This window comes from Bipolaris maydis, assembly GCF_028858645.1.
Source record: "Bipolaris maydis strain C4 unplaced genomic scaffold PSV08scaffold_6, whole genome shotgun sequence".
In the NCBI taxonomy this organism is placed as follows: domain Eukaryota; kingdom Fungi; phylum Ascomycota; class Dothideomycetes; order Pleosporales; family Pleosporaceae; genus Bipolaris; species Bipolaris maydis.
In genome coordinates this window covers 716473-739365 of record NW_027093862.1, presented here as the reverse complement: position 1 = coordinate 739365, position 22893 = coordinate 716473, and the positions used below count along the sequence as shown (strand labels likewise).

Genomic DNA, 22893 nt, shown 5'->3' with positions numbered 1-22893 from the left:
CTTTCGCCGCACTTCCAGCTTCGATATGGGTCAGGTCCACAAGGGTGTGCGGGCGAGACGGCAGGGATGGTGGGTGAAGGATGTGATAGTTGGACCTGGCTCGCACTAGTACCCAATAAAAGCGGATAGGACCCGTATTGCGTGCTCGGGAGCAAAGATGTCGACTTCAACGTGGGAGCATTGTCCAAGAAGCTTGTCTGCATAGTACACCGTGTACCAGAGCTTACATATCATGGCGAGCTGAGAATTTCAAACCATTGACTACCGTGTCTTCAAGCCGTCTGCTTTTCCGCGGATGTAGTATGAGGTTTGCTCCACGGCGGATTGCGCAGGGCTGCTGGGCTCTATGGAACAGACTGGACTCGACAATGACGCAAAAGTAGCCGAAAATCGCCAGGATGGTGATCTCCATCTCGAGCGTGCTCTTTGCCCAGCACGGCGTTCATGTTGTTGCGATATTCCAGCTGACGTCACATCGTGTGCGAAATCGGTACCACGGCATCGTTTAGACGGCGCTTGAAGTCCCAACAGGAACTTGCATCCACTCTAGGGTAAAAAGCTGTCAGGAACAATATGCACTATTATGGTAGACTGGAGCTTCGTCTAACGTATACAAAGAGTGCATAAGTTTGTGGGTTCAATTAAGGTTTCTTCGGAGGATTGGGATGAATGGCAGCCGGCCGTGGGGGACTTTGTGTGTGATTTGAGCGCACGGACTCAGTTGAATGTGGGGGTACCTTTCTTCAGGGCATAGAGACACACGGGGTACATGCTGCTAATGTCCAGACAAATCCGTGTCAACAAAATGGCATTTTGATCCTTCATGCGCATTCCACTGTTGGTGTGCTGGGCATGCACGCCTCGGCTGAGAATTACACGGCCTCTTCTTTGGTCCAAAATTCCAAAAGAACGACCGAAAACATGTCCAAGTCCACGCAGGCGTAGTAAATGTTCTCTTTACACCCACTTTATCTCTTCTTGTCAAGGAACCACGAGAAAATCAGGGCATGGCAATCTCAAACAATTCCACGTCATCGGGGCGAACAGATCTGCAAGTGAACAGTTTCTGTTTGAATTATGGGGCCTTTCCGCCGCCTAGCTCACGATACCTGAAAGATGGATTTCTTTCCACTTCCCCCACAGAAACCTCGGGGGGAAATCGCCGGAACTGCTGATTTCTTCATGTTACGCATATAATTTTAGCGGGGCAGCATAGTGCGTATGCTATGCTCCCAAGAATTCTGCTTGATGTAGACGAACTTGGTGAGACTGCCTTGGGCCACTCTGTCCGTGAACAGTGCATCACGTGATACCATTTACACACCGGAATACACCAACGGAGAAAGGACTGTAGCCTTGTATTTGGTAACATAAATAATACGGGAAAATATCCCATGTTTGAAACACAGTTCCCTACGCCATCCTTAGTTTCTCCCCTGTATGAACCTAATTTAAACCTAACCCCTCTTCCTCGCCTTCTTCTCCCTCTCATATGCATTCTTCTCTCTCCCCTCCTCACCCTGAATCTCCGCCACGAGCCTCCTGTACTTAGTCTCGTACGCGCGATCCTTCTCCTTCTTCTCCTTGAGACTCTCTCTCGCAATGAAGTTGGCATCCTTGCGCAACTCACGCATCGCACCTTTCCTCTCGCGCTTGTACTCCTTCTGCAGTTTCTTGGCCTCTGAGCGCTCCTTGTCGGGGTCGTAGTGGCGGTTGGGATCGAACGATTCTTCGAATTTGGGTATGTTGGATTTGATGGGGAGGGGTCGGTGGTTGTGGAGGAGGAGAGGACGGCGTTTAGAGCGTGCGAGGGAGATGCGGGCTTGTAGGTTTTGTAGGGTGGAGGTTTGCTTGGCTGTCTTCAGGGGGTCAAGGAAGGGTGTAAAGATTTCGATGAACGAGGACGAAGTGCTCCAGAGTTCAGCGGCTGTGATGATGTTCTTCCCGTGTGCTGTGAGAAGTGCTGGTGTAGCGTGTTCTGAGGTCAGACAGAGACCAGTGTAGCGGACGAACTCGGGAATGTATCGCTTTGATAGCCTTTGGTAGTGGAGACATTGTGCGCCGATAAAAGCGCCAGTAGCAACGTCTTTAGTCGAGGCTGGCGAGGTAAGACCCATCCAGCGTGCCATCAGGGTGACGGCTGGCGTAACGACTTGATGGAAGTGATCAGAGGTAGGAAAGATGGATCCTATCGCTGATAGAACAGCGAGATCGCCAGACGTAGGATCGTTAGAGATCTGCAATTGCTTCAAGTGTTGTCGAAACTTGGTTGCAATCTGAACAGGATATGAGCGTGACATGGAATGAACATGTCGGATGATAGACTCAATAACTGCCAGTGGAGCGGCTGGAGTCTCGTTTGTAAGGTATGAGACATGGTCAATGAGTGCGCAAGCAAAATCAGCAAGTTTGTTCTTGTTATCTGCATGGAGACCGGCATGATAAAGTGCGCGTATCCTTTGGATCACAGTCGAAGTGTCGTTATGGGCAACTCCCTTGAAGACCTTCAACAACTCTTCGTGTGACCGAGGGCATGCATACGTGAATGCCAGCTTCGATGAAGGCTCAGCACTCAGAGTAAGCACACCGTTGACAGCCTTTGGTTGCTCTTTGCGCTCTGGCATGACATCCTTGAGGAAATCAGCATCTTCATCATTCATGGCCATGGTGTCGTCAATAGCGGAGCCAGCATCAGATTCTTCGTCAGAGATATCAGCTTCAGAATCAGTAGCGACGAGATCGTCATCCATGATAAAGTCATCCTCGTCCTCCACGCCCTCTGGTCGGAGCTGACCTGGAACTTTCAATCCAAATTCGGCAGCGTCGTCTAGAAGGCTATCCTCGTCCTCGTCTTCCTCGGGCTCATCAGTGCTGTTTTTGCGTGGCTCCTCGTCATCACTGATTGCCTCTCCCCGCATCCTCTTCATGCGCTTTTGCTCGAGCTCCTTTAGTCGGTCAGCCTCCTCCTTGGCCTTTTCTTCCTCTGTCTTTGTCCGCTCTGTCGGCTTTGCACGCTGGTCTTGCAGCAATTGGCGCACTCTAGTATCGTACTCCCTATCCTTGTCCTGTTGTGTAGTTCCAGCAAGAAGTGCCGCGCGATCGGCATTCATTCCAAAGTCGTTGAGCTGCGAGCCTTTGGGTGCTTCAGGTTCAGGCTTCTTGTTGATGTGTCCTCGCAAGGCAGTCAAAACGTCGTTGAGATCCTTGTCGAGCTCATCTCTCAGTTCGTCATCGTCTTCCTTTTGTGCCTGACGCTCGTACTTGTGCTGCTTTGACTTGGCTATGACCTCCTTCATAACCTCCTGCTTGCTCTTCTTCCTCTCCGGCTGCTCTTCTGCAGGAGCACCGTCGTCTACCTCGCCATCCACGTCGTCTCTTCGTCTCTTTTTCTTCAAGAAACCATCCTCGTCATCGCTCGATCCAGCGATACTAGCTGCATCATAGTCTTCCTCACCGATTTCATCATCAAAACGCAGCGACTGCCCGCCGTGCGTAAGCTCGACCTCGTCAGCGTCGTCTTCGAGATCAAACACATTGCCACTCCTCTTGCGCTGCTGCTCCCGCTCAAAGCGCGCCATCATCTTGTCATCCAAACTCATTGTCGGGTCATCTTCTCCTATACGCCTATCGAGAATGCCTCCAACCTTGTTTTTGCGGTGCATCTCTGGCAACAGCGACTTCCTACGGGCCTCCTCACCCTGACTCTTTGTGACGCCAGGCCTGCCGAGAATCTTCTTGGGCGCATTTTCGGCTTGCGCAGAGACATACTCATGCTTGTGTGGGCGCGCAAGGTGCTTGAACTCGAAGGGATTGAAAGATTCGCGGATCGATGCGAGCGCAGAGGCTCTTCGTTGGTGGTGTTCGGCGTTTTTGGACTGCGACTTCTTCTGCTTCTTCGACTTTTGCGGACCAGTGATGCCCTGTTCGCGCAGCGAGCTTTTCAGCCGCTTCAATTGCGAAGGCGGCATTTTCCTGGTGTTGGTATCTCAAGACCGGTAAAGTCCTGTTCAGGTAGTGACCGTAGGCGCTACAAAAAAGGCAGAGGTCGCAGGCGACACGAGATGGACGGTAGCATGAAATTATTTCAGCGGGCCAAAAGTTCGACATGGGTCCTCGGCTTAGCGCGACTTGTCTCCCCCACACCCACGTCCGCCCGCCGCACTACTCCCGACATCATCGCTCGCACGCGTGAATCTGCACCGGAGCCCTACGTCGTTATGTTTCCAACCCTCCACCCGACATACCCCAAATCATGAAAAAAACCTCCATAGCAATGATACCCAACATTCCTGACCACTGGCTCTGGCTTGGCCTAGGTACACCCTTCTCGTCCATCCACCACGTACACCCCCAAACTAACCCAATCTCTCAGGCGTCTTCACCTTCATAGCCGTCCAACAAGTCTCTCATGGCCTGCAAAACATACGCACCCTAACAGCGATTCACAATCCCCAAAACGTGCCCTCGCAACGCCGCGCCATACCCTCGAGCCCGCGCTCGCCCACACACCAAGAAGACGCAATCAAGACGTCTTCGCTGTTGACCCTTGCCACAAGCCACAACAATGATATTCGTGCTTCGGCCACTAAGATCCTTTGCACGCGCTTCTATGCGTCTAAGACAGCAAAGGATCTGCTGATCAAGGATTTGTGTAGTAAGGATCAGGAGGTAGCGCATCGTGCACAGCTGGCGTTCAACTTGCTATGCGACATGGGTGTGTGGAGGGACCCGTCGCTTGCACCGCGTATACCGAGGGGTGGGTGGCGCTTGATGGAGAGTCGGGCGCAGGTTGGCGGGGTAGGCAGCTCTGAGCGAGACGTGCGCCGGAGGAGGAGGGAAGCGGTGGTGATTAGCGATGGCGAAGGCACTATTGCGAGTCGAGGCGTCTTCGCAAGGGATCAAGAGGGCGAGGAGGATCAGGATGACGACGAATCGCCGGGGCTGCGTTTGGACTTTATACCGGCTTTCTGAATGGGACTCACATCCCTTTCTTTCAAAACGAGGGAAAACAAGCAGCGGCGGACTATGATACCTTAGATTTTCAAAGCAATATGTGCATTTCACCATCATCATCATCTTTCCATACTGGGTCTTCAACAGCCACATCTATCGTGCATCTTCACTCCGTCCAAACCCCCTGAATCCAACATCCCTCCTGAAAAACTTGCCAATATTCTTCAAGTTGCTCTCCAGGTTTGCCCCGCCATCTGTGCCACCACTACCACTCTGCTGCTGCTGTCCAGGCGCGGGGCTGCCAAACCGATCCACGCCGTCTCTTGCAGCATTGACAAGCATATTCCCAAGCCCTGCTGCATCGAATCGACCTCCACTTAGACTTGGCGTACCCATAACGCTTCCCGCTCCACTGCCCACACCCGTGTTGTTCTGAATCAGCAAGGGGGTAAGGAAGGGCGAGTTCTGCACCAGGTTTGCGTGGTTAGGCGACGCGCGGAAAGCAGCAAAGAGGTCCAAGAGCTGGGTTTGCTCGGCTTTGCGGATACCCTTGAGCTCCAGCACCTTACGGAAGTTGGTGTCTGATTTGTCGGCAATATGGATGAGGTATGCTTGTACGAGAGCTTCAGGTGGTGAGGGGCGGACTTGCAGCGTCTTGAGGAGAGGGTCAATCTTTGCTGTTGATTGATTGACGCGTTTGATAAAACTGGGTTCATGTGTTAATGGTCTGTCATAGCACCAAGTAATAAAACCGTTGAAGAACATACCTTGCTGGTGGCGCCGTACCTGGCTCATCGTTGAGTGTGGGTATCTCCGTGAGCCCTTGCTTCAAGACGTATGAATCCAGCAGCATCTGCTCTGCCCCAACTTCAGAAATTGGCTTGCATTGTACAATGTTGGCAATGTACGCAGATGCCATCAGGTCGACTAGATTGTCACTGAACGCTCGCGCATACTGTTGCTTGTGGAGGTATTTGAGAATCTCGCCAGACCTCTCCTTGACGTTGCGCAGCAGCTCGGCAACATAGGTGCTTTGGTCACCAACGCTCTCAAGTTTTGCCCAGGGCGTATTGCGCATCTCACGCCAACTGGGCTCACATGCAATCTCAACCTTTCGGACCAGCATGCGTACTGTCGCACTGGCAATGCCCATGAAAGCATCAGCCTGGCTCTGTAGATCGACTTTTTCTCGAAACTCTTCGTCTATCCGGCCTTTTATCTTCTCTTCTAGCTGGTTGCAAGTGACGTAGCAATAGTCTGCGGTGTTGAGGATGAGAACAGCATCTTCAATAGACGGTCCCTGGGAGCCCGACTTCTCACTGAGGAAATAGTAGAGTACCTGTTGCCCATACTGGTCCAAGTATTTGGCAAAAGTCGCAGACAGCTCCTGTAGCCTTGTTCCAGTCGAGAGTTTAGCACACTGTGCCAGAGTCATGCGGTAGAAATGGAACAACTCGGTTGATGACGGTATGACTGCTTGAGGCGAGAACTCCTCTTCGGAATTCCGCAAAGGCTGCTGCCGATACTTGGGTATCAAGGTTGCTAGTTGTCTGATTTGTTAGAAAGATACCTTTCAACCATTCATACAGCACATACTTGTCTTGAGACTCTACCCAGAGGCTCATGTAAGGCTCAAAAGCCTCAGAAATGGCTTGGCTGAAGCCATGCGATCGTTCTTCCTTGGAAGCCATGGTGTCCACGGAAGAGCGAGACTGTGCGATATCAGTATACATGACTCAACTTTGTACCCTTCAGACAAACCTCGTTGGAGAACCGCCGTTCCAGGCCTTGTTCGAAATCAAGTGTTTCCTGGAGACACGAAAGAAGGAGCGTGACGTCCAGACTTTGACCGTCGCCTCTTCGCACGGATTTTTGCAGTATGGACTTGAAATCTTCACGGGTCCCTTCACAAAACGAGTTGGCCAACATCTCGTTTACACGCCAATATGCTGGAAAGATGGAGGCATGCTCGACATCATACGTCTTCATCATTCGATTGAACCAACTGTATCGCCGTCCGATATTGTCCAAGGAACCAGCTTCATCATTGCCACGGAAGACCTGCCGGTACTCGCGAAGCTGCGTATTGCAATACCAATTGATAAGCCGTGTCCGCGCATGCTCACCCAGCGCATCGATGACGAGGCAAGCTTCTGCTAGCATGGCCTTTCGCTGGGCCGTTTCCCCCTTGGCGAATGTCACTTCAAAGTCTTCGCAGACCTGCTCCAGCAGTTCACCCTGCACATCCGCCACATTGCGACTCAGGGTGGCAATCTGGTCTATTGAACGATAGCTCTTGAAGTGGGCCACAAGTTGTAGAACCGCCTGCAGCAGCTGGGCGCACTCTCTATACTGCCGCGACTTGCTCAGACTACGCAGCTGTTCGTATGCCGTCGTCAGCATCTGCAGCCGCTTCAAGGCCGTCATGGAGAGGGTCAAGTTCTTTTTTGTGCTATCCAAGCGCTTTATGTCCGCAGTCATCTCGGTGATGGTCTGCTCCGTCTGCATGGCCCGCTCCCTGACGCTCTCGATCCTCTTGAAGAGGTCGGCCAGCTCAGCCTTTGCCGACTGTATGCGCTGCACGCTGTCTGCATCTGAGCTGGACTGCGACGCGATAACGGCTGCGATATCCTCGTCGAGATCATCTTGGTAGCTGCGAAGGGCCTCGGACGTGGCCGAGACGGAGGCGAGCGTGGCGGGGTGGGAGAAGATGGCGTTGAGATGGTCGATGGGATCGTATTCAGCTGCATTGAGCGTCAGCGCCGAATCCATGATTCCGGACACTACAGGCTGGCGTGCGTACTAGATTCCAGAGAAGGATAAAGGCCAGGCATATGGTTCGGTCGGAGTCCGCATCAATGCCCCCTCGCGATATGCTGTTGCACACGTTGCGCCAGGGAGTGTAGGTTCGATGGAAAGAGGGTAAGACAAAAACCTGACTCTCTTGTTTTTTTTAAGAAAAAAACTTTGCTTTTGCCTATCGTTCTTCGCTACGCATAGAACAGGATGCGTGCATTGTAGCAGTCGGAATGTTATTGGGCGATTGCGGAAGGTGGTGTAGCTGCACAAGCCACTACGTACATCCGTGCTTCCATGCATCCTCAACTCAGGGTCTCAAGCCTCACCTTGGTCGCGAGCCCCTCGACAATTCGCCCTTTTCGCCAGCGAAACCAATCATCAAAGGCCACACATTGCGCATGACTTTCCATATTGCTTGAAGTGCGAAAGAGCAATTAAGGTGGATATATATATCAAATAACAAGTGTACCCTGATGTACATCCCTATTTGGGCAATGGATACAGAGGCCCATAGAAATAGAGGTGACAGTGACCAAATGGAAGATGAACTCAGACACAACAGAACTTCCAAAAAAAAATCACATCCCCGAAAGATAGTGTGCAAGATCCACTCGAAAGCCGGATTGCTGTCGCGATTCCTTGCCTATCACTGCAGCTCTTCCGCCATCTTGGACTGCTTTTGTGATTGAATGTGTCGCCCGTGTAGCAAACATGACTTTGACTAAAATTGTCTGGAATCTGCACTGAAAGAATCGCTCAAGTAGGAGAAGGATAGGGCTGTGTTTGGAGACTTGAAATGCGTAGGTCCCTGCTACAAGTTCAGCTCTGGTGGCTGGGCCTGAATGACGATAATAATTGATTATACCGCACAGGTGCCTACCCACGCCCGACGATAGCCAGAGCTACATGTACAGGTGATTCAAAAATCTAGGAATAACGTTCTGTATTGTAAACAGGGCTAATCCTTTAAAATAATCAAGAGCGCTTCCATATAACGTATCATACTAGCTAACGTATTCTATATACTAACGAGCTCTAGAATACGTTATATAGAAGCGCTCTTGAATAGTTTAGCCTCTAACCACCACTGTACATGGGCGCCGGCGCCGGTGTGAGACTGCTGACATATCAAAGCTTCATTAACCTCATTTTTGGGCGAATATCTAATTATTACAGATATAACTTCTATTCTTGTAAGCCTATAGTTCGCAAGAGTAAGCTTGATCGTGTTGATATTTCTGAACCCATAGTTCTTGCAAAGTCGCTAGCCTTGCGCAGAGGTCTGTAGAAAAACAGGAAGCTGTAATTCTTCCGATTTCGCGACTCCCAATTGCACAAAAAGTTTACCAGCATCTGGTCGTCTGTGTTTACTGGAAGTAGTGATAAGAGCCAGGACTGTTGCCTTCAGGATGTGAGTATTCTGACAACTTAATGGTGGTAGCTTAACTCAATAATATGAGGGGTGCTTCCCCAACTCTCCGTTTCGACTACAAAAGTATTGGTGTGCAATTTCTTGTAAACGACCATACTAGTTCATTTGCTTGACGCTTCTTCCATGGGCTGCTTCAGGGCCTCAAGGTCAGGCTAGCCTATTAGTGTGTTCAGCTTACTGGTGGTGCACATTATTATGTCCCCTGTTACTCAGCAACCCTAAGGTTTAAACCATAATCAATTATTGCTAGAGTTTGTTCCTCCTAATAACTAGCTCTATCATATATGATAGCTACTGGAATTCATATAACTGGTAATTCAAGTGTAACGATTGAATGAACGAGTTTCTCTATGAAAGTTTCATATCATTATAAGCAAATAAACATAATCTATGCACAAGTTATTTTCCTATGAATACGTGGCATTATAACGGCAGGGTGTCCTACAGAACGACCAGAAACCATCAACGACACGTGCAATAGCCGGACTGGCCATTGTCATTATCCAAAAATCAGTCCTTTATATTGCCCACCTCGGACACACTGTCTTGAAATATATCACCGTCGTTTTGCTTGTGACCACTTGAATCCCTGTGCTATTGATCTAAGTACTAGTACTCTTATTCAAATAACCAGCTCACTGACTATATTCACATAGCGGTGCTGCTGTCGACTAGGTGATCCTGAGTGCCCTCCGATCGAGTAGGGTAGTAGAGTAGTGATAAGAACATTGACGGTATTTACCTAAGTAAAGTGTTGAGGGATTAAGAGTCAGTTTTCGCGGATGAGTAACAAGGTGGTATAGACAAGGTATTGCTCTTAAGAGCAATAAAGATAACGTATTCTACTACCGAGCTTCCCACTTTTTCTTAGCATTGCAAACTTCATGTACGAAAACTAAGATTACTCTATATCAGCTATATGTGAAGAGCTTCGTGGGTAGACATGAAAGATATTAATTAGAGTGAATCAAGACGAATCTTTAAGGAGTACTTGAGGGTTCGGACGAGACCATATACTCTATACACGTGATTGGGGTTGCCCTGTCCCGAGGAGTGTCTGATCGATCCCCAAGGGTCGTCTTCTGATTCAAAATATCGTGACAATATGTGACGAAGATCGTGGAATTGAGAGGCAGGGCGGCCATCGTATTGAGCGCTCGCGTTGCCGCAAAATCTTCTTTGTCAAGGACTATTGCATTAGAGTATACATCGAGAGAAAACGTTGTACTACTTGGAAAATGTTATTGGAGAGCTCATACAGCATCATCTTCGCATTTGTTCAACATAGCAGCACTTGATAAGCTCTAGAGGAGAGATTTGAAAGGAAGAGCGCTTACGTACTATCCTAGCGATGCGTACGCGGTTCAAATAACCACCTAAGTATACCAACCAATCACCCGCCTACGTCCATATTTCCACAGCCACCTCAACGACTTCAGCCGCAAGAGAGAAATTGAGTCTGACGACCCACTCGAATCAGTACTTGGGATTTCACGTGTCACAATAGACTATTCTAGCATGTGCCGCACAACCACTGTGCCCTCTACATGCAATTTGCGCTGATCAGTGCACATGCAGACATTTCCATGTACGCTATATTGTTGGGGGCCAAAATTATATTCGTTGCGCGACGTGCTACGCGCTATAGCCGTCCAATCAAAGGACTGTGGAAAATGGGGGGTACGACTAATAAGTTGCTATCGAACATTGAGGCGATGGCGACTGCGCAGACTATATTAGAGAAGAACGACTTCATTGCCGCTCTGATGGCTAAGACAGTAGCGTTTCTGACATGTAACGCCAGAAATCCACATTTTGAAGCACTGTTAGCTAAACGGAACTCCCATAGCAAGTACAGCTTGGACCATGATCCCACCCGAGGCTGACCACGAAACGCTCGAATGAGCCTCGACCTGCATACATACCATTCCAGATGTAGTAACGCAACGCCATTTGCAGCCACCTCAGCCGCGCCAAGCTTCCTTCACTACTAGAGTGCCTAGACAACTGCCGTGCTTCCCATTTAACATCGTTTATATATACAATCCCCAAACATTTCAATGATACCATGCATCAATTTCTGTTACAATGTCTAAATCAATCAGCATCCTGTCTCTCCTTCTCTTTAGTATTCCCACCAGTTCAGCAATAAGTGGGAAACCAAAACCAATTCAAATAACTAAAGATGTTGTCATCATTGGAGGAGGTGCATCAGGCACCTACGCTGCAGTCCGTCTCCGCGAAGACCTTGGAAAAAGCATCGTCGTTATCGAGCCCAGACCAAACCTAGGGGGCCACACAAGTACATATCTCATCCCAGAAACTAACACGACTGTCGATTACGGCGTACAATCCTATCTTCCCTACGGCCCTGCATCTTCCTTCTTCGCCCGCTTCAATATTACAACCGAAGTCTTTTCTCCAGAGAGACTGACTCCGCTGAACGTCGACGTCGAAACGGGAAAAACGCTACTGGATTACCGCGCTCCAAGTTTGGATGCTACGAATGAAGCATTTAGCCGCTGGCTTACCATTACCCAAAAGTATCAACAGTACTTGGAGCCAGGCTACTGGAACTTCCCACTTCCAGGCGATATCCCCGATGATTTCCTGATTCCCTTTGAACAGTTTGCAGAGAGGGAGAGAATCGAAGCTGCAGTACCACGCATAATTGCGATTTCAGGTGTTGGATATGGTGGTGTGAGGAATCTCCTGACATTGACTGTGCTCCAAGCATTTGGGGCATCACTTACACAAGGTATGTAATAGATCCTCAACCTACTGCTACTACCAGAAAGAAAAACTCATTACTGACTCTCTACTCTCCCCCCAGATTTCCTCCAATCCAAACTCTTCCGTCCCACCGGCAGCAACAATGCCCTCCTCTACACCCGCGCCCTCTCCCTCCTCAAGTCCGACACCCTCCTCTCTAGCACCGTACAATCTACCAAACGCACAAAAAACCGCATACAGCTCACCGTCACCAACGCAAACGGTACCTTCTACCTCATAACCACCAACAAGATCCTCTTCACCGCACCCCCAACCCTCACCAACCTCTCTCCCTTCCACCCCGACAAGCGCCAAAAGTCCCTCTTCACCCCCTGGACCCCCAGCGCAGAATTCGTAGCCATAATCCACGCTCCCTGCCTCCCATCCAAAACCTCCATCTCCTTCCTGCCCCAGGCTGTTGTACCAACCAGCTACCTCGCACTCAAAGACTACCCCTACAGTCTGCGTCTCGACGCCACTGGCCCTGCAGGCACAAATCTCTTTCGCGTTATCTTCGGCGCAAACTACACGCTTTCCACACCTGCGTTCCAGCAACTCGTGCGAGACCGCGTCGATCAGCTGGTTCGAGCGGGCTCGGTAAACACCACAGCAGCAGCGAACTGTGAGGTGACGTTCCGAGCGAGTTCGGATCATTCGCGGCCGTGGTGGCCGCAGGATGCAGCAAAGATACAGAGCGGGTTTGTGAGCGAGGTGAATGGCTTGCAGGGATATAGGGGCATGTGGTTTGCGGGGTATGCATGGGGTGCGCCGTATAGCTCGACTGTTTGGGCGGTTGTTGATACTGTTTTGGAGAGGATGGTGGGGAGGTAAGAGGGGTCAGATGAGTAGGGAAACGGGGGAGGGAGGGAAGAAGGAAGGAAGGAAGAGAGGAGTAAATGTGTGAGTGAAGTATGAATATATGTGTTTGAAAATGAGTTGCATGCCTTTTTGGTGTTGGTATTGAATGGTCAGTGTAGTAACTAACACAGCTTCAGTTGGGAGAAAGTTCAAAGCCATACCTCTTCCCCTCTCCACCAAAAAAGATAAAGTATCTACCAAAACTTCCTACTCTTTCTACCAAAGAAAGAACCCTGTTTTCATTATTAAGCACTACAGCTAGGAACTAGTAGGAATTGAACACCGAAAAAAATCTTAACATTTTCTTCTCCTTGCTACTTTCTACTTGTAAGCTTTCGCTGTCTATATTCACAATACCTTACATGTTTAAATCTCTAGAGTTACGATAGATTACTAAGCCGATTCGCAACTAAGCCGATTCGCAGTGCTTATTTTAGGAGCCATCCTTAAACACAAGAGAGAAATTTAGACTTAATGGTATACTTAACAAAGAATTTTAGACCTATTTTCATCTTTACAGTTTAGAAGCAGTGATAGGGATAGCAAAAAGGTTAAATTTTAAAAAAAATTCATTTCAATTTCCTTTCCTCTCTGCATGCATCTACCTCGTGAACTACATAAGAGACGTTGACCGCCAGGCATACTTTTGCAGAACATCCGTTACGATCGCTTCGTCAGGCATCGTCGTGAAAGCGTAAAGAAGACTTTTTTTCACGTTCCATGAATGCCGGAAACGGGAACCCATGAAAGAAGAAGGAAACAAACACACCAAGTCTATCGTTAAAAGCCGCAATAGATGAAACTCCGTTCACAGCTTGCAGTCTGGGTATCCTGCACCTGCGCCCTTACTTCCTACCCGCCAACCTATGTGGCGCTCCTCATACATGATACGCTTATCGGGTAGAGAAAGCCTTGGTGACAGTGCGCTTGAGCGCGAGCTCCTTCTTCTTCAGGTCCTCAGCGGAGGCATCCTCAACCTCCAGTTGGGCCATGGCATCAGAGAGAGCAGACTCAATCTTCTCCTTCTGGCCACGCTTAAGGCGGATGGAAGTGGTAGGGTCAGAGACCATCTCCTCGACACGGGAGATGTAGGACTCGAGCTGTTGCCTTGACTCAAACTTCTTGCTGAACGCCTCGTCGCTGGACTTGAACTTCTGGGCGTCGTTGATCATGTTCTCAATGTCCGTAGATGACAATTTGCCCACAGCATTCGAAATCGTAATGTTGGCGCTACGGCCCGAACTCTTTTCCGTAGCCGTCACTTTGAGAATGCCGTTAACGTCAACCTCAAAGACTACTTCGAGCACAGCCTCTCCAGCCCTCAAAGGCGGTATTGGTGCTAAGGTAAACTCTCCCAAAGAAGTGTTGTCCTCGCAGTTGACACGCTCACCCTGGAAGACAGGGAACTGGACGGTCTGCTGGTTGTCTGGAAAAAGTTCAGTACATGTTCAGAAATAAGTAGCGGGGATTATCTTACCGGCAACAGTGGTGAATGTCCTATAGGAAGTTAGCAGTTGTTCATGAGATACCGAAAGTGGGGGTGCAAAGGAAAGGGGAGTGGTGAATGTTGCATCACGTGATGTGAACACCAACAACTTCAGCAAAAGCAGAAATGTGGAGTCAGAGGAACATCGGGAACCATCGAAAGTACTTGCCTCTTCTTGATAGTCTGGAAAAAAGTCAGATCATGATCTAAACAGGAATGGGTGAATACTCACAGGAACAGTCTGGCCACGGGGAACGACGGGAGCGAAAATGTTACCCTCCATGGCAACACCAAGGGAGAGGGGAACGACATCGAGAAGGAGGAGGTCAGCGGTGTCGGCGGAGGTAGCCTTTCCGGAAAGGATACCGGCCTGGACGGCGGCACCGTAGGCAACAGCCTCATCGGGGTTGATGCTCTTCTCGAGCTTCTTGCCGTTGAAGAAGTCGCTGAGGAGCTTCTGGATCTTAGGAATACGGGTAGAGCCACCAACGAGGACGATCTCGTCGACCTTGTCCTTGCTGATGTTGGCGTCCTTGAGAACCTGGGCAACGGGGTCCAGAGTGCCAGCGAAGGCCTTCTGGTTCAGGTCCTCAAAACGAGCACGGGTGATGTTCGCATTGAAGTCCTCACCATCGAAGAGAGAATCAATCTCAACGGTGGTCTGGGTGGCGTTGGAGAGAGTACGCTTGGCACGCTCGCAAGCAGTTCGGAGACGGCGAAGGGCACGGGCATCACCGCTGATGTCTACAAAATGTCAGTAGGAGTATCGAAACATAGCGAACTTAGAACCATTCGAAATGACGTTGTTGCCATCGTAGTTGCCATAGTCAACACCTGAGGGGAAAGAAAATTTTGGATCACTTTACGTACCCTTCTTGGTCTTCTTGGTGAACTCCTTCTTGAAGTGATCAAGGAGGTTGGTATCGAAATCTTGACCTCCCAAGTGTGTGCTGTAATGTTTAATTAGCTAAAGTTTTTGTGTAGTAAAGCAAAAAGGAGGACTTACTCTCCGGCAGTAGCCTTGACAGTGAAGACACCACCCTGAATGTGCAGAAGAGACACATCGAAAGTACCACCACCGAGATCGTAGATGAGGACGTTCCTCTCCTTGTCGGATTTACCGGCACCCAGACCGTAAGCAATAGCAGCGGCGGTGGGCTCGTTGATGATACGGAGAACGTTGAGGCCAGCAATGGCACCAGCATCCTTGGTAGCCTGACGCTGGTTGTCGTTGAAGTAAGCAGGGACAGTGATGACGGCCTTCTCGACCTTCTTTCCGAGCTTGGTCTCAGCGACCTCCTTCATCTGTGGGATGTGTTAGTTCCACCTCGCCACACAAAATGTGTATTTGCCCCGCTGGGCAGAGTATGTGGGCGCAGATCGTACCTTGACGAGAACCATGGCAGAGATCTCCTGAGGAGAGAACTGCTTCTTCTCACCGAGGTACTCGACCTCGACCATAGGGCTGCCGTTCTGGTCAACGACCTTGAATGGCCATGACTTGATGTCCTTTGTGACGGTCTCGTCCTCGAATCGGCGACCAATGAGACGCCTGACAGAGTCAGTCTACTGATCGCATGTCCAGCATGTCTGCGAAAAAGAAAAAACTCACTTGACGTCGAAGACAGTGTTCTCGGGGTTCATAGCAGCCTGGTTCTTGGCCGCCTCACCGATAAGACGCTCCTCTGAGGTGAAGGACACAAACGAGGGAGTGGTAAAGCTACCCTGCTCGTTGGCAACTGTGGGAAAGCATGGTTAGACGATTGCTTTGATGAGGATATATTGATCGGGCGCATACTGATCTCGACATTGGTGCCCTCGTAGTTGGCAACGCAAGAGTAGGTAGTGCCTGGGGATATCGGTTAGCACATGCCACTGTGGGGTAATATTGCGAGTGTTGCGCACCAAGATCGATGCCGATGGCACCCTCGTAGACTTCTTCGCTCATGATTGCGGTGTGTGTGGAAGGAACAACCTGAAGTAAAATTGAAGAGCAGGAAGGTGTTGGAGAGAAGGTGGGAAAAAAGGGCTGGGAATCTTTTTTGCGCTTGCTTAAAGGCGAGCGAACGGAGAAAAATTGGCCTCGCAGGGATCGTTCGTAGTGTCGGCGGGCGACGCTAGGCGCACTCGGTTAACTTGTTCGCCGGCGCTTATCGATACCTTGGAAAATAAAATAATTGGAGGCAACAAAACTCAGAGGCGAACCTCGGTTGGTCTCGGAGAGAGTTATTTTCTCCTTGCATCACAAGAGGTGAGCGAGACTTTGCAGAATATTCATTCAGAATGCTCAAGAGCAGCGGTGCCTTTTGCGGGCTGAGAAGTTCCATATCCCAGAGCGCGAGTACCTTTGTAGAAGGTAACAACATAGGCTGTGCAGCTGACATTCATGTTCTGCTGGTGGACCCAGGTATCAGTCCATTCTCAAAGCCAGCATATTTCTTTTGTTTTTGCGGGAGACACTAATTCCAATACCAACTCTGCTTCAGGAGACAGTTGCAGAATGGCAACCCGGGTCGCGTTTCTTTGTTCCAGATACTTGGGAAAGACACGAACCTCGACCCAGAGGCCTTCATCATAACGAAACAGAAAATCACACCATACCTAAGCCATTGATAGCATATAGGCGGATATAGAAGTGTGGCCAGACAGTGCGACACATCATATCTAGAAAGCATGTTGTACCTCCATGGTTGCACACTGGTAGCGGGTCCAGAAAACCATATCCATTTTCTCAACCAGATAGGCGGGCTAAGAATCATACACACACCGCTAAAAAGTTTACGCATGACTACCGGACTAGATTGCTTCGAATCCATCAAAAATTTGACTTCATTCTGGTAGCTGTAATACCAGTAAGGAATAGTGTGTAATGCAACTCTTTATGTAATGGAATGTTTCCAGCATGTCAATTTTCTATGTCTTCATCGAAGGCTTGATCAAATGACAAGCCTTCTCTGCTTTCATGCTCGGAACCGTCATCATGTAACGCCCAGTCCTTTCCCATCCTAGCCTGCACATCCCGTAAAAAACGCCATACACCAACTCTATAATACACCAATGCCCCCTTATTCTGCAAAAAAAAAACCCCGCCATGTAAACCAGAATTTGTCACAGCCTTAAACTTTCTCGTCGTGGAACACGAAACTGATGTCCCTTGGTCTCTGGGTGTTGTACCTTACGAAATTCTCGTCTCCTTGAGGTCTTTCTTTCTTCGTGTTGCTCGTGAGCATGCTCTGCAAGCTCACACATACGCTCTCCACATTGTGTACAGGAGACCAGCCCGAGCGGTCTAGCAGGTCGAGACAGATGATGCCGTTGGAGTATATATGCGGATGCCAGGGTATCGGATGAGTTTCATCGCGGACGAATACGACTTCGGGGGCCTATGAAGTGGGGAGTTTAGCAACTAGCTAGGCGAATTCGACTAGCTCGAAGCAGGAATCAAATACCTCGATAGGATACTGCGGGCTAAAACTGAATTTCAAGCGGTATGTTTCGCCTTCGTAGATGGGGTTCGAGTCCATGACTTTGATGTCCATGAGCCAGGTTTGGAAGTCGTCAGCCTGAACAAGCGTTATGCCTGGCGGAAGCTTCTCATGCATCTATCCCTCTGATTTAGCGACCTTTTCATATACATGCATAAAACTCGTATGTTTCTGTGTATTGTGTCTTGGGCGCGTCGACTTGACCGCAGTGATGCGAGGCGGTGTAATTCGCAAAGGACAGGAGGGTTACGGTACCTTGGATAGCTCCTGCAAGGTTGATTAGCCTTGTTTCATTTGCATGCTTGCCACTGCGCGTAATTTTATGTCTGCATCCGATTGTTTACACGTACCTTGCCTAGCCGTTTGGACGCGAACATGTTAGACTGAGTTGCGCCTTCTGCTTCCTCGGATGGGTTACCACGTGTAAATCAAGCTGAATAGTTCCAAGTTCGTTCGAAAGAATGCACTGTCTTTGCTAAAGCTTTGGATGTAGTGTTGTGGTGCTGTCGGTCTACGCGGGCGCAACAAACGACGCTCGGTGGGGGAGGGGCAGAGCGGTGGACCTTTGTACGTGGCAACCTGGTATCGTAGAAGTCGCAGTGGAAGGAAGTGTAGGATGCTCAGATCGAAGAAAGGGTGACAGAGCTGTGAGCGGGTAAAGGCAGGTATACAGGAAAAGCGAAGGGCAGGAGTTTGCGCGGTTTGCTTCGAAGCTTTGAGGTTCAATGTGCGAGTGACGTGAGCGCGGATCTGCCTATCCGCACACCCATGTTACATGCAGCCTTAGATCATAGTAGAAACAGATGCATTTTCACGTGATAGTCAAATTGTACTATTAACAATAGAATAGTTTCTGAGCATTAAATTTGTCATTGATCCCGTCCGTGATATCTTTGGGCGCCATACGCCTTAACCATAGCTTTTTCCCGAACAAGCTTTGTACAACAAGCCCGCAGGCCATGAAGTGATGATATGAAAAACGCCCTATGCAATGAAACGAGCAGATTGCTCAAGAACAAGCCCTTTAGGCCTACGAGTAGAATGCACCCTTCTGGAAACTCTCAACACCCATATCTCCCGCCTTGCTGTCAATCTTTGGTCCAACCTTGTTTCCCATGCTCGACTCAGTCATGGTAGCAGTTCCATTTGTAGCACTGCTGCTGGTCATTGTCTGGGACCTGCTTCCAGCAGGGCTTCCGATCTGGCTTCCACTGGTGATCTGAGCGGGTGTCTTTCGCTGAATAGTCTCCAGGTAGATGCCGGGAAGATAGCCCACTCGACCGTCTCTTGACCGGCATTTCCACCACTCTGATGCGTTGCCCATAGGGTCACTCTTGCTGAGAACAGCAACCATGTCGCCCTTCTTAACCGAGAGATCCATACCCTGCATGTTGGCATTGGGGGTAAAGTCATATAGTGCACGGCAGAACTCGAGCTTGTTGGGATCGAGCGGTTGTGCCGAGTGTGGGTTCTCCAGCATTTTTCGTTGCTCCTCGGCTTCTTGTGATCGGGCAAGGGCCTTGATGAGCTTGCCCATTAGATATGGCAGACCGAATACCGCGAGCATGAACACGATGAAAGGCTTCTTTGAAGGCTTTGGGGGTGCTGGTGAGCCATCTGGCATGCGGCCATTGAAGGCTGCGAAACTCGCGGGAGTCAAGGCGGTTGCGTCGGCTGGCAAGGGTCGTCCGGTAAGTTTTGCAATGGCGGTTCTTATCCACCGCATGACGGTGTATATGCCCAAAACCGAACCGAGTGTTTGTCGCAGGTTTCCGAACTGTTCGGCAACGGATACCATGGCTGTAACACGTTAAAAACCGGCAGAGAAGAATAGTCGGGGCAGGAACATACCAAAGAATGACGAGTGAGTGGCCATGTATGTGCTTTGAAGCATTTGCGCGAAGCCACCGAAGGCGCCGACAATGTTTTCGATGAGCTGGAATGTCGCTGCTGTGCTTTGGCTGAAGGACTGTGTAAGGCTGCTGTTTGGATCGCCCGGCATGCCGCCCATGCCTCCGTACATGCCGCCATACATGCCTCCCATGCCTCCGTACATGCCTCCCATACCACCCATGCCGCCGTACATGGAGCCGTACGCGCCGCCCATGGTGGAATATGGCGAGTTGTAGCTGCTCATGCCTCCGTAGCCCGTGCCGTAGGGTGAGGTGTATCGGCTGTTCATGCCGGAATACGCGGTCGCGTTGCGGTTCGCGACGGTGCTAAGAGAGTCGGGTACCGATGGCAATGGAGGAGCGGTTGAAGAAGTTGGGGATGTGGCGGTTGTGGATGCTGTGCTAGTGTTTGATCCTGTGAGACCTGTGCAATCGTTAGTCACGGTTGTCCCTGTTCCTCCGATCGACTGGTGGAACTGACCAACCGAGGCACTTGTCGCGCCGGCGCTGGTTTCCCATGGCTTTGGCGGCGATGGCGAAGACATTGTGTCGTGTGTGTCGTTTGTGTCCCGTCGTTGCCCTTTACGTGCAGACGGCGATGGATTGCAGCGAGATGGCGAGGGCGTGCGACGGTTGAGAGGCTGGTGAGCAGCGGCGATTCAACGGAAGCAGGAGCGACTTCTTGCGGGGAACCTGCCGAAAGCCGGGGGGCTGTAATCGCAAAACAGCGGATCCGCGTCGACGGTCACTGCACGCGCTCGTTTGCAGTCCCGCGGATAGACGAACAAGAGCGCGAACGGTTTGGGTGACGGAGATGGGATGGGGGGCGATGGGGAAAGCTGAGGGCGCCTTGCCGTCGGCCGGGATACGGCTGGTCTTTGAGAGCCTGAATCGTGACCGCGACAGACCTCGGTTTCTTGTGCCCGCTTAGGCAAGCCCAACCGCCGAGCAATCACAAGCCGAAAACCATACCCACTTTGCCACTCCCTTTTGTAATCACCAATCCCACCCCAGCGCTCCTATGTCATCTGTCGTGCGTTTCCCTCTTCAGTCGTGAGCGTATGAAAATTCCTTCTGGGCCTTGCGCATTACCACAGACAACATATCTACCGCGCCTGCATCCTTGCCGTGTATGCTTCCCGATGATGTACTTGTTCTTCGCCAGTGCACAGCATTCAGATCGGACTGGAGCTTATACTACAAGGACTGGCTGCATCCAACCAAAGCGGGGGTGCGTCCAACAGCAAACCTTATTCTGAGAAGGCAGCAATACCGAATCGAAAAACACCGAACCCCATGGTCAACTAGTACATAGTAAAACAGGAAACAGAGGTCAAGCGGGCAAAGCCTACTAAAACAAGCCATGCCCGGAACGAAATATTACCATCGCAACATGGTCTTTTAATGTATAAAATATAGGCAGTAAAATGCGTAGTGGCAATACACCTATGTCACTACCAGCTACCACAAAAGTTGGGAACTTGCTGCGACGCGTGTGATTCCGATAGCATCACGTGAGCTCTATAGAAATATAGTTACCTAAGGCCTAGCTTAGTACTGTGGTGAGCATCACGTGATCAGGCCGCGGATCTACATTGGGTTTTCTTTTCAGAGTAGATAGACTACCTTTTTGACTCAATACAATATAATGATTAGATTTCACCTCTGTTATACCAGCTCGATTGCTGGTCGCCCCTTAATCTTTTGGGCTTGATCCTTTATCGTGCCACAGTATATACACATCCTGTCTACCAATATACTAAACCGAAAACCCGTATTATAGTACACTACATTTAACTGCTAGAAATAATAGCTAGAGATCTCGCTCGATATATTAAAACTCACGGTGCTGTATCCATGTATATTTAGTGGTGTTGCCTCTTAGTTAATATTCACAGAGCCCACGACTATCACTATATTCACTAACGCTTCGCGCAGGCTACATCTCAAGATAATGTGTAAGCGACATACTGTACTTCCACTAAACCATTTTGGTATCACACCTAGGGGTGTTGCTTCAAAGATAATCGCTAGTGATGGCTTCGCCAGATCAATTCCGTCTTTCAAGTGCTGCGATATCAACGCATCGTTTGCGGATTAATTGTACAAGGTGGAATCGCTTCACCAAAAGGCTTGGCTGCCTTAATCTAGTAGGAAGATGCAGGACGCCTTTGCTCCGGCGCGCACGAGATGCCATAGGATAAAGTCACTTCTTCGTTGAAGGGAAGGACTTGTGGCTGCCCAGGGCTGTCATGGCTTAGCCCACCTTACACCTGCGCTACAGAAGGCTGCCATCAGAGCCCCACCTTCTTTTCATCGATGATGCTGCGCTTTTCCGCGCGATGTCTCTTGATAAACCATGCTCTATTATCGTAATAAGTTTTAGCATGCCTCCATGCGCTTCCAGCACCTCCAAGATTATGAGCACTGCACAATAGATGCAGACGAGATGCACAGGGAGAACTTGCAATACGATTAATCAAATTGCTAGCTCTCTTTATGCAGCTTCCCAATGTGTCCCCCTTCTGTACCATCATGCCCTCAAGCTCCGACGCCTGTGGTTGCTGTCTCTGCTAACTGATTCAGCGACCTCATCGAGCCAACCGCATCTTCATGATTCTCAAGTTCTTAGACTGCATCCGCCCTTAGTTGGTTATGTTGCTAGAAGTAAGGCCTACCCATAAACGGGATGTCCTCCTTTCCACTTCTCGATCCCAGATTCTCTTTGCTAATTGGCTGCCAGTCTATGGGAGAAGAAGCAGGAGGAAGCAGCTCGTGCAGATACGAGGGGGGACTATTGAAAGTAAAACAGAGCCAATATGGTTGGCTATATAGCAGCCTTCATGTGCACCTTGGAGGCTGTGAAGTCTTCCGGTGAGACTAAAACAGCCTCATACATGTCTAGCTGTCCTATCACTAACACCTTGTAGTCCTCCTTTCAAGTGGCTTCTGGCTGATAGCTAATCTAGATTGCTTGGAAATACTGCTGATAAGTCTAAAGCGTGGACCTCGATTTTCGTTTTGGTGACGTAAATGATAAAATCTGCTTTGTGTATAAAGTACATTAGAGTCGTCGCGATCGTTGTTGCCATCACAGTTTCAAGAGAGTTCCAACCATACGTACAACACCTCGAGAAATAGGAATGTCCCTAAGCTAAGAACACTGTGCACATGCTTACCTCAGAATAGCAATATTATCAAAATCATAATACCCTG

The 22893-nt window shown here is 49.7% G+C and overlaps 5 protein-coding genes across 5 annotated transcripts; 1 reads left to right on the top strand and 4 right to left on the bottom strand.

The window, feature by feature from the left end:
* Positions 1–1339: 1339 nt before the first annotated feature.
* PSV08DRAFT_409351 (garp complex subunit vps53) lies at positions 1340–7814 on the bottom strand. The gene is made up of 9 exons (XM_066093821.1): positions 7757–7814; positions 6715–7697; positions 6550–6665; positions 5721–6503; positions 5124–5659; positions 5065–5085; positions 4711–4967; positions 4508–4635; positions 1340–3972 (listed from the first exon to the last, which is right to left on the bottom strand). Exons 1-9 carry the CDS (start codon positions 7785–7787, stop codon positions 1458–1460), a joined length of 5370 nt encoding a protein of 1789 aa, XP_065949199.1. The 5' UTR covers positions 7788–7814; the 3' UTR covers positions 1340–1457.
* A 3413-nt stretch (positions 7815–11227) lies between these two features.
* Positions 11228–12884, top strand: PSV08DRAFT_401389 (uncharacterized protein). Its single transcript, XM_014225886.1, has 2 exons — positions 11228–11942; positions 12018–12884. Exons 1-2 carry the CDS (start codon positions 11273–11275, stop codon positions 12785–12787), a joined length of 1440 nt encoding a protein of 479 aa, XP_014081361.1. The 5' UTR covers positions 11228–11272; the 3' UTR covers positions 12788–12884.
* Positions 12885–13365: 481 nt separating this feature from the next.
* Positions 13366–16364, bottom strand: PSV08DRAFT_361717 (heat shock protein 70 family). Its single transcript, XM_066093013.1, has 10 exons — positions 16206–16364; positions 16099–16149; positions 15913–16039; positions 15687–15852; positions 15307–15605; positions 15171–15250; positions 14533–15044; positions 14470–14483; positions 14292–14311; positions 13366–14240 (listed from the first exon to the last, which is right to left on the bottom strand). Exons 1-10 carry the CDS (start codon positions 16246–16248, stop codon positions 13708–13710), a joined length of 1845 nt encoding a protein of 614 aa, XP_065949198.1. The 5' UTR covers positions 16249–16364; the 3' UTR covers positions 13366–13707.
* A 751-nt stretch (positions 16365–17115) lies between these two features.
* Positions 17116–18527, bottom strand: PSV08DRAFT_292962 (ubiquitin-conjugating enzyme/RWD-like protein). Its single transcript, XM_014225884.2, has 4 exons — positions 18136–18527; positions 18041–18052; positions 17750–17902; positions 17116–17683 (listed from the first exon to the last, which is right to left on the bottom strand). The coding sequence occupies exons 1-4, from the start codon at positions 18160–18162 to the stop codon at positions 17417–17419; spliced, it is 459 nt and encodes a 152-aa protein (XP_014081359.1). The 5' UTR covers positions 18163–18527; the 3' UTR covers positions 17116–17416.
* An 89-nt stretch (positions 18528–18616) lies between these two features.
* On the bottom strand, positions 18617–20524 carry PSV08DRAFT_201301 (Peroxin 13, N-terminal region-domain-containing protein). The gene is made up of 3 exons (XM_014225883.1): positions 20159–20524; positions 19637–20101; positions 18617–19585 (listed from the first exon to the last, which is right to left on the bottom strand). The coding sequence occupies exons 1-3, from the start codon at positions 20220–20222 to the stop codon at positions 18816–18818; spliced, it is 1299 nt and encodes a 432-aa protein (XP_014081358.1). The 5' UTR covers positions 20223–20524; the 3' UTR covers positions 18617–18815.
* Between the last annotated feature and the right edge of the window lie 2369 nt (positions 20525–22893).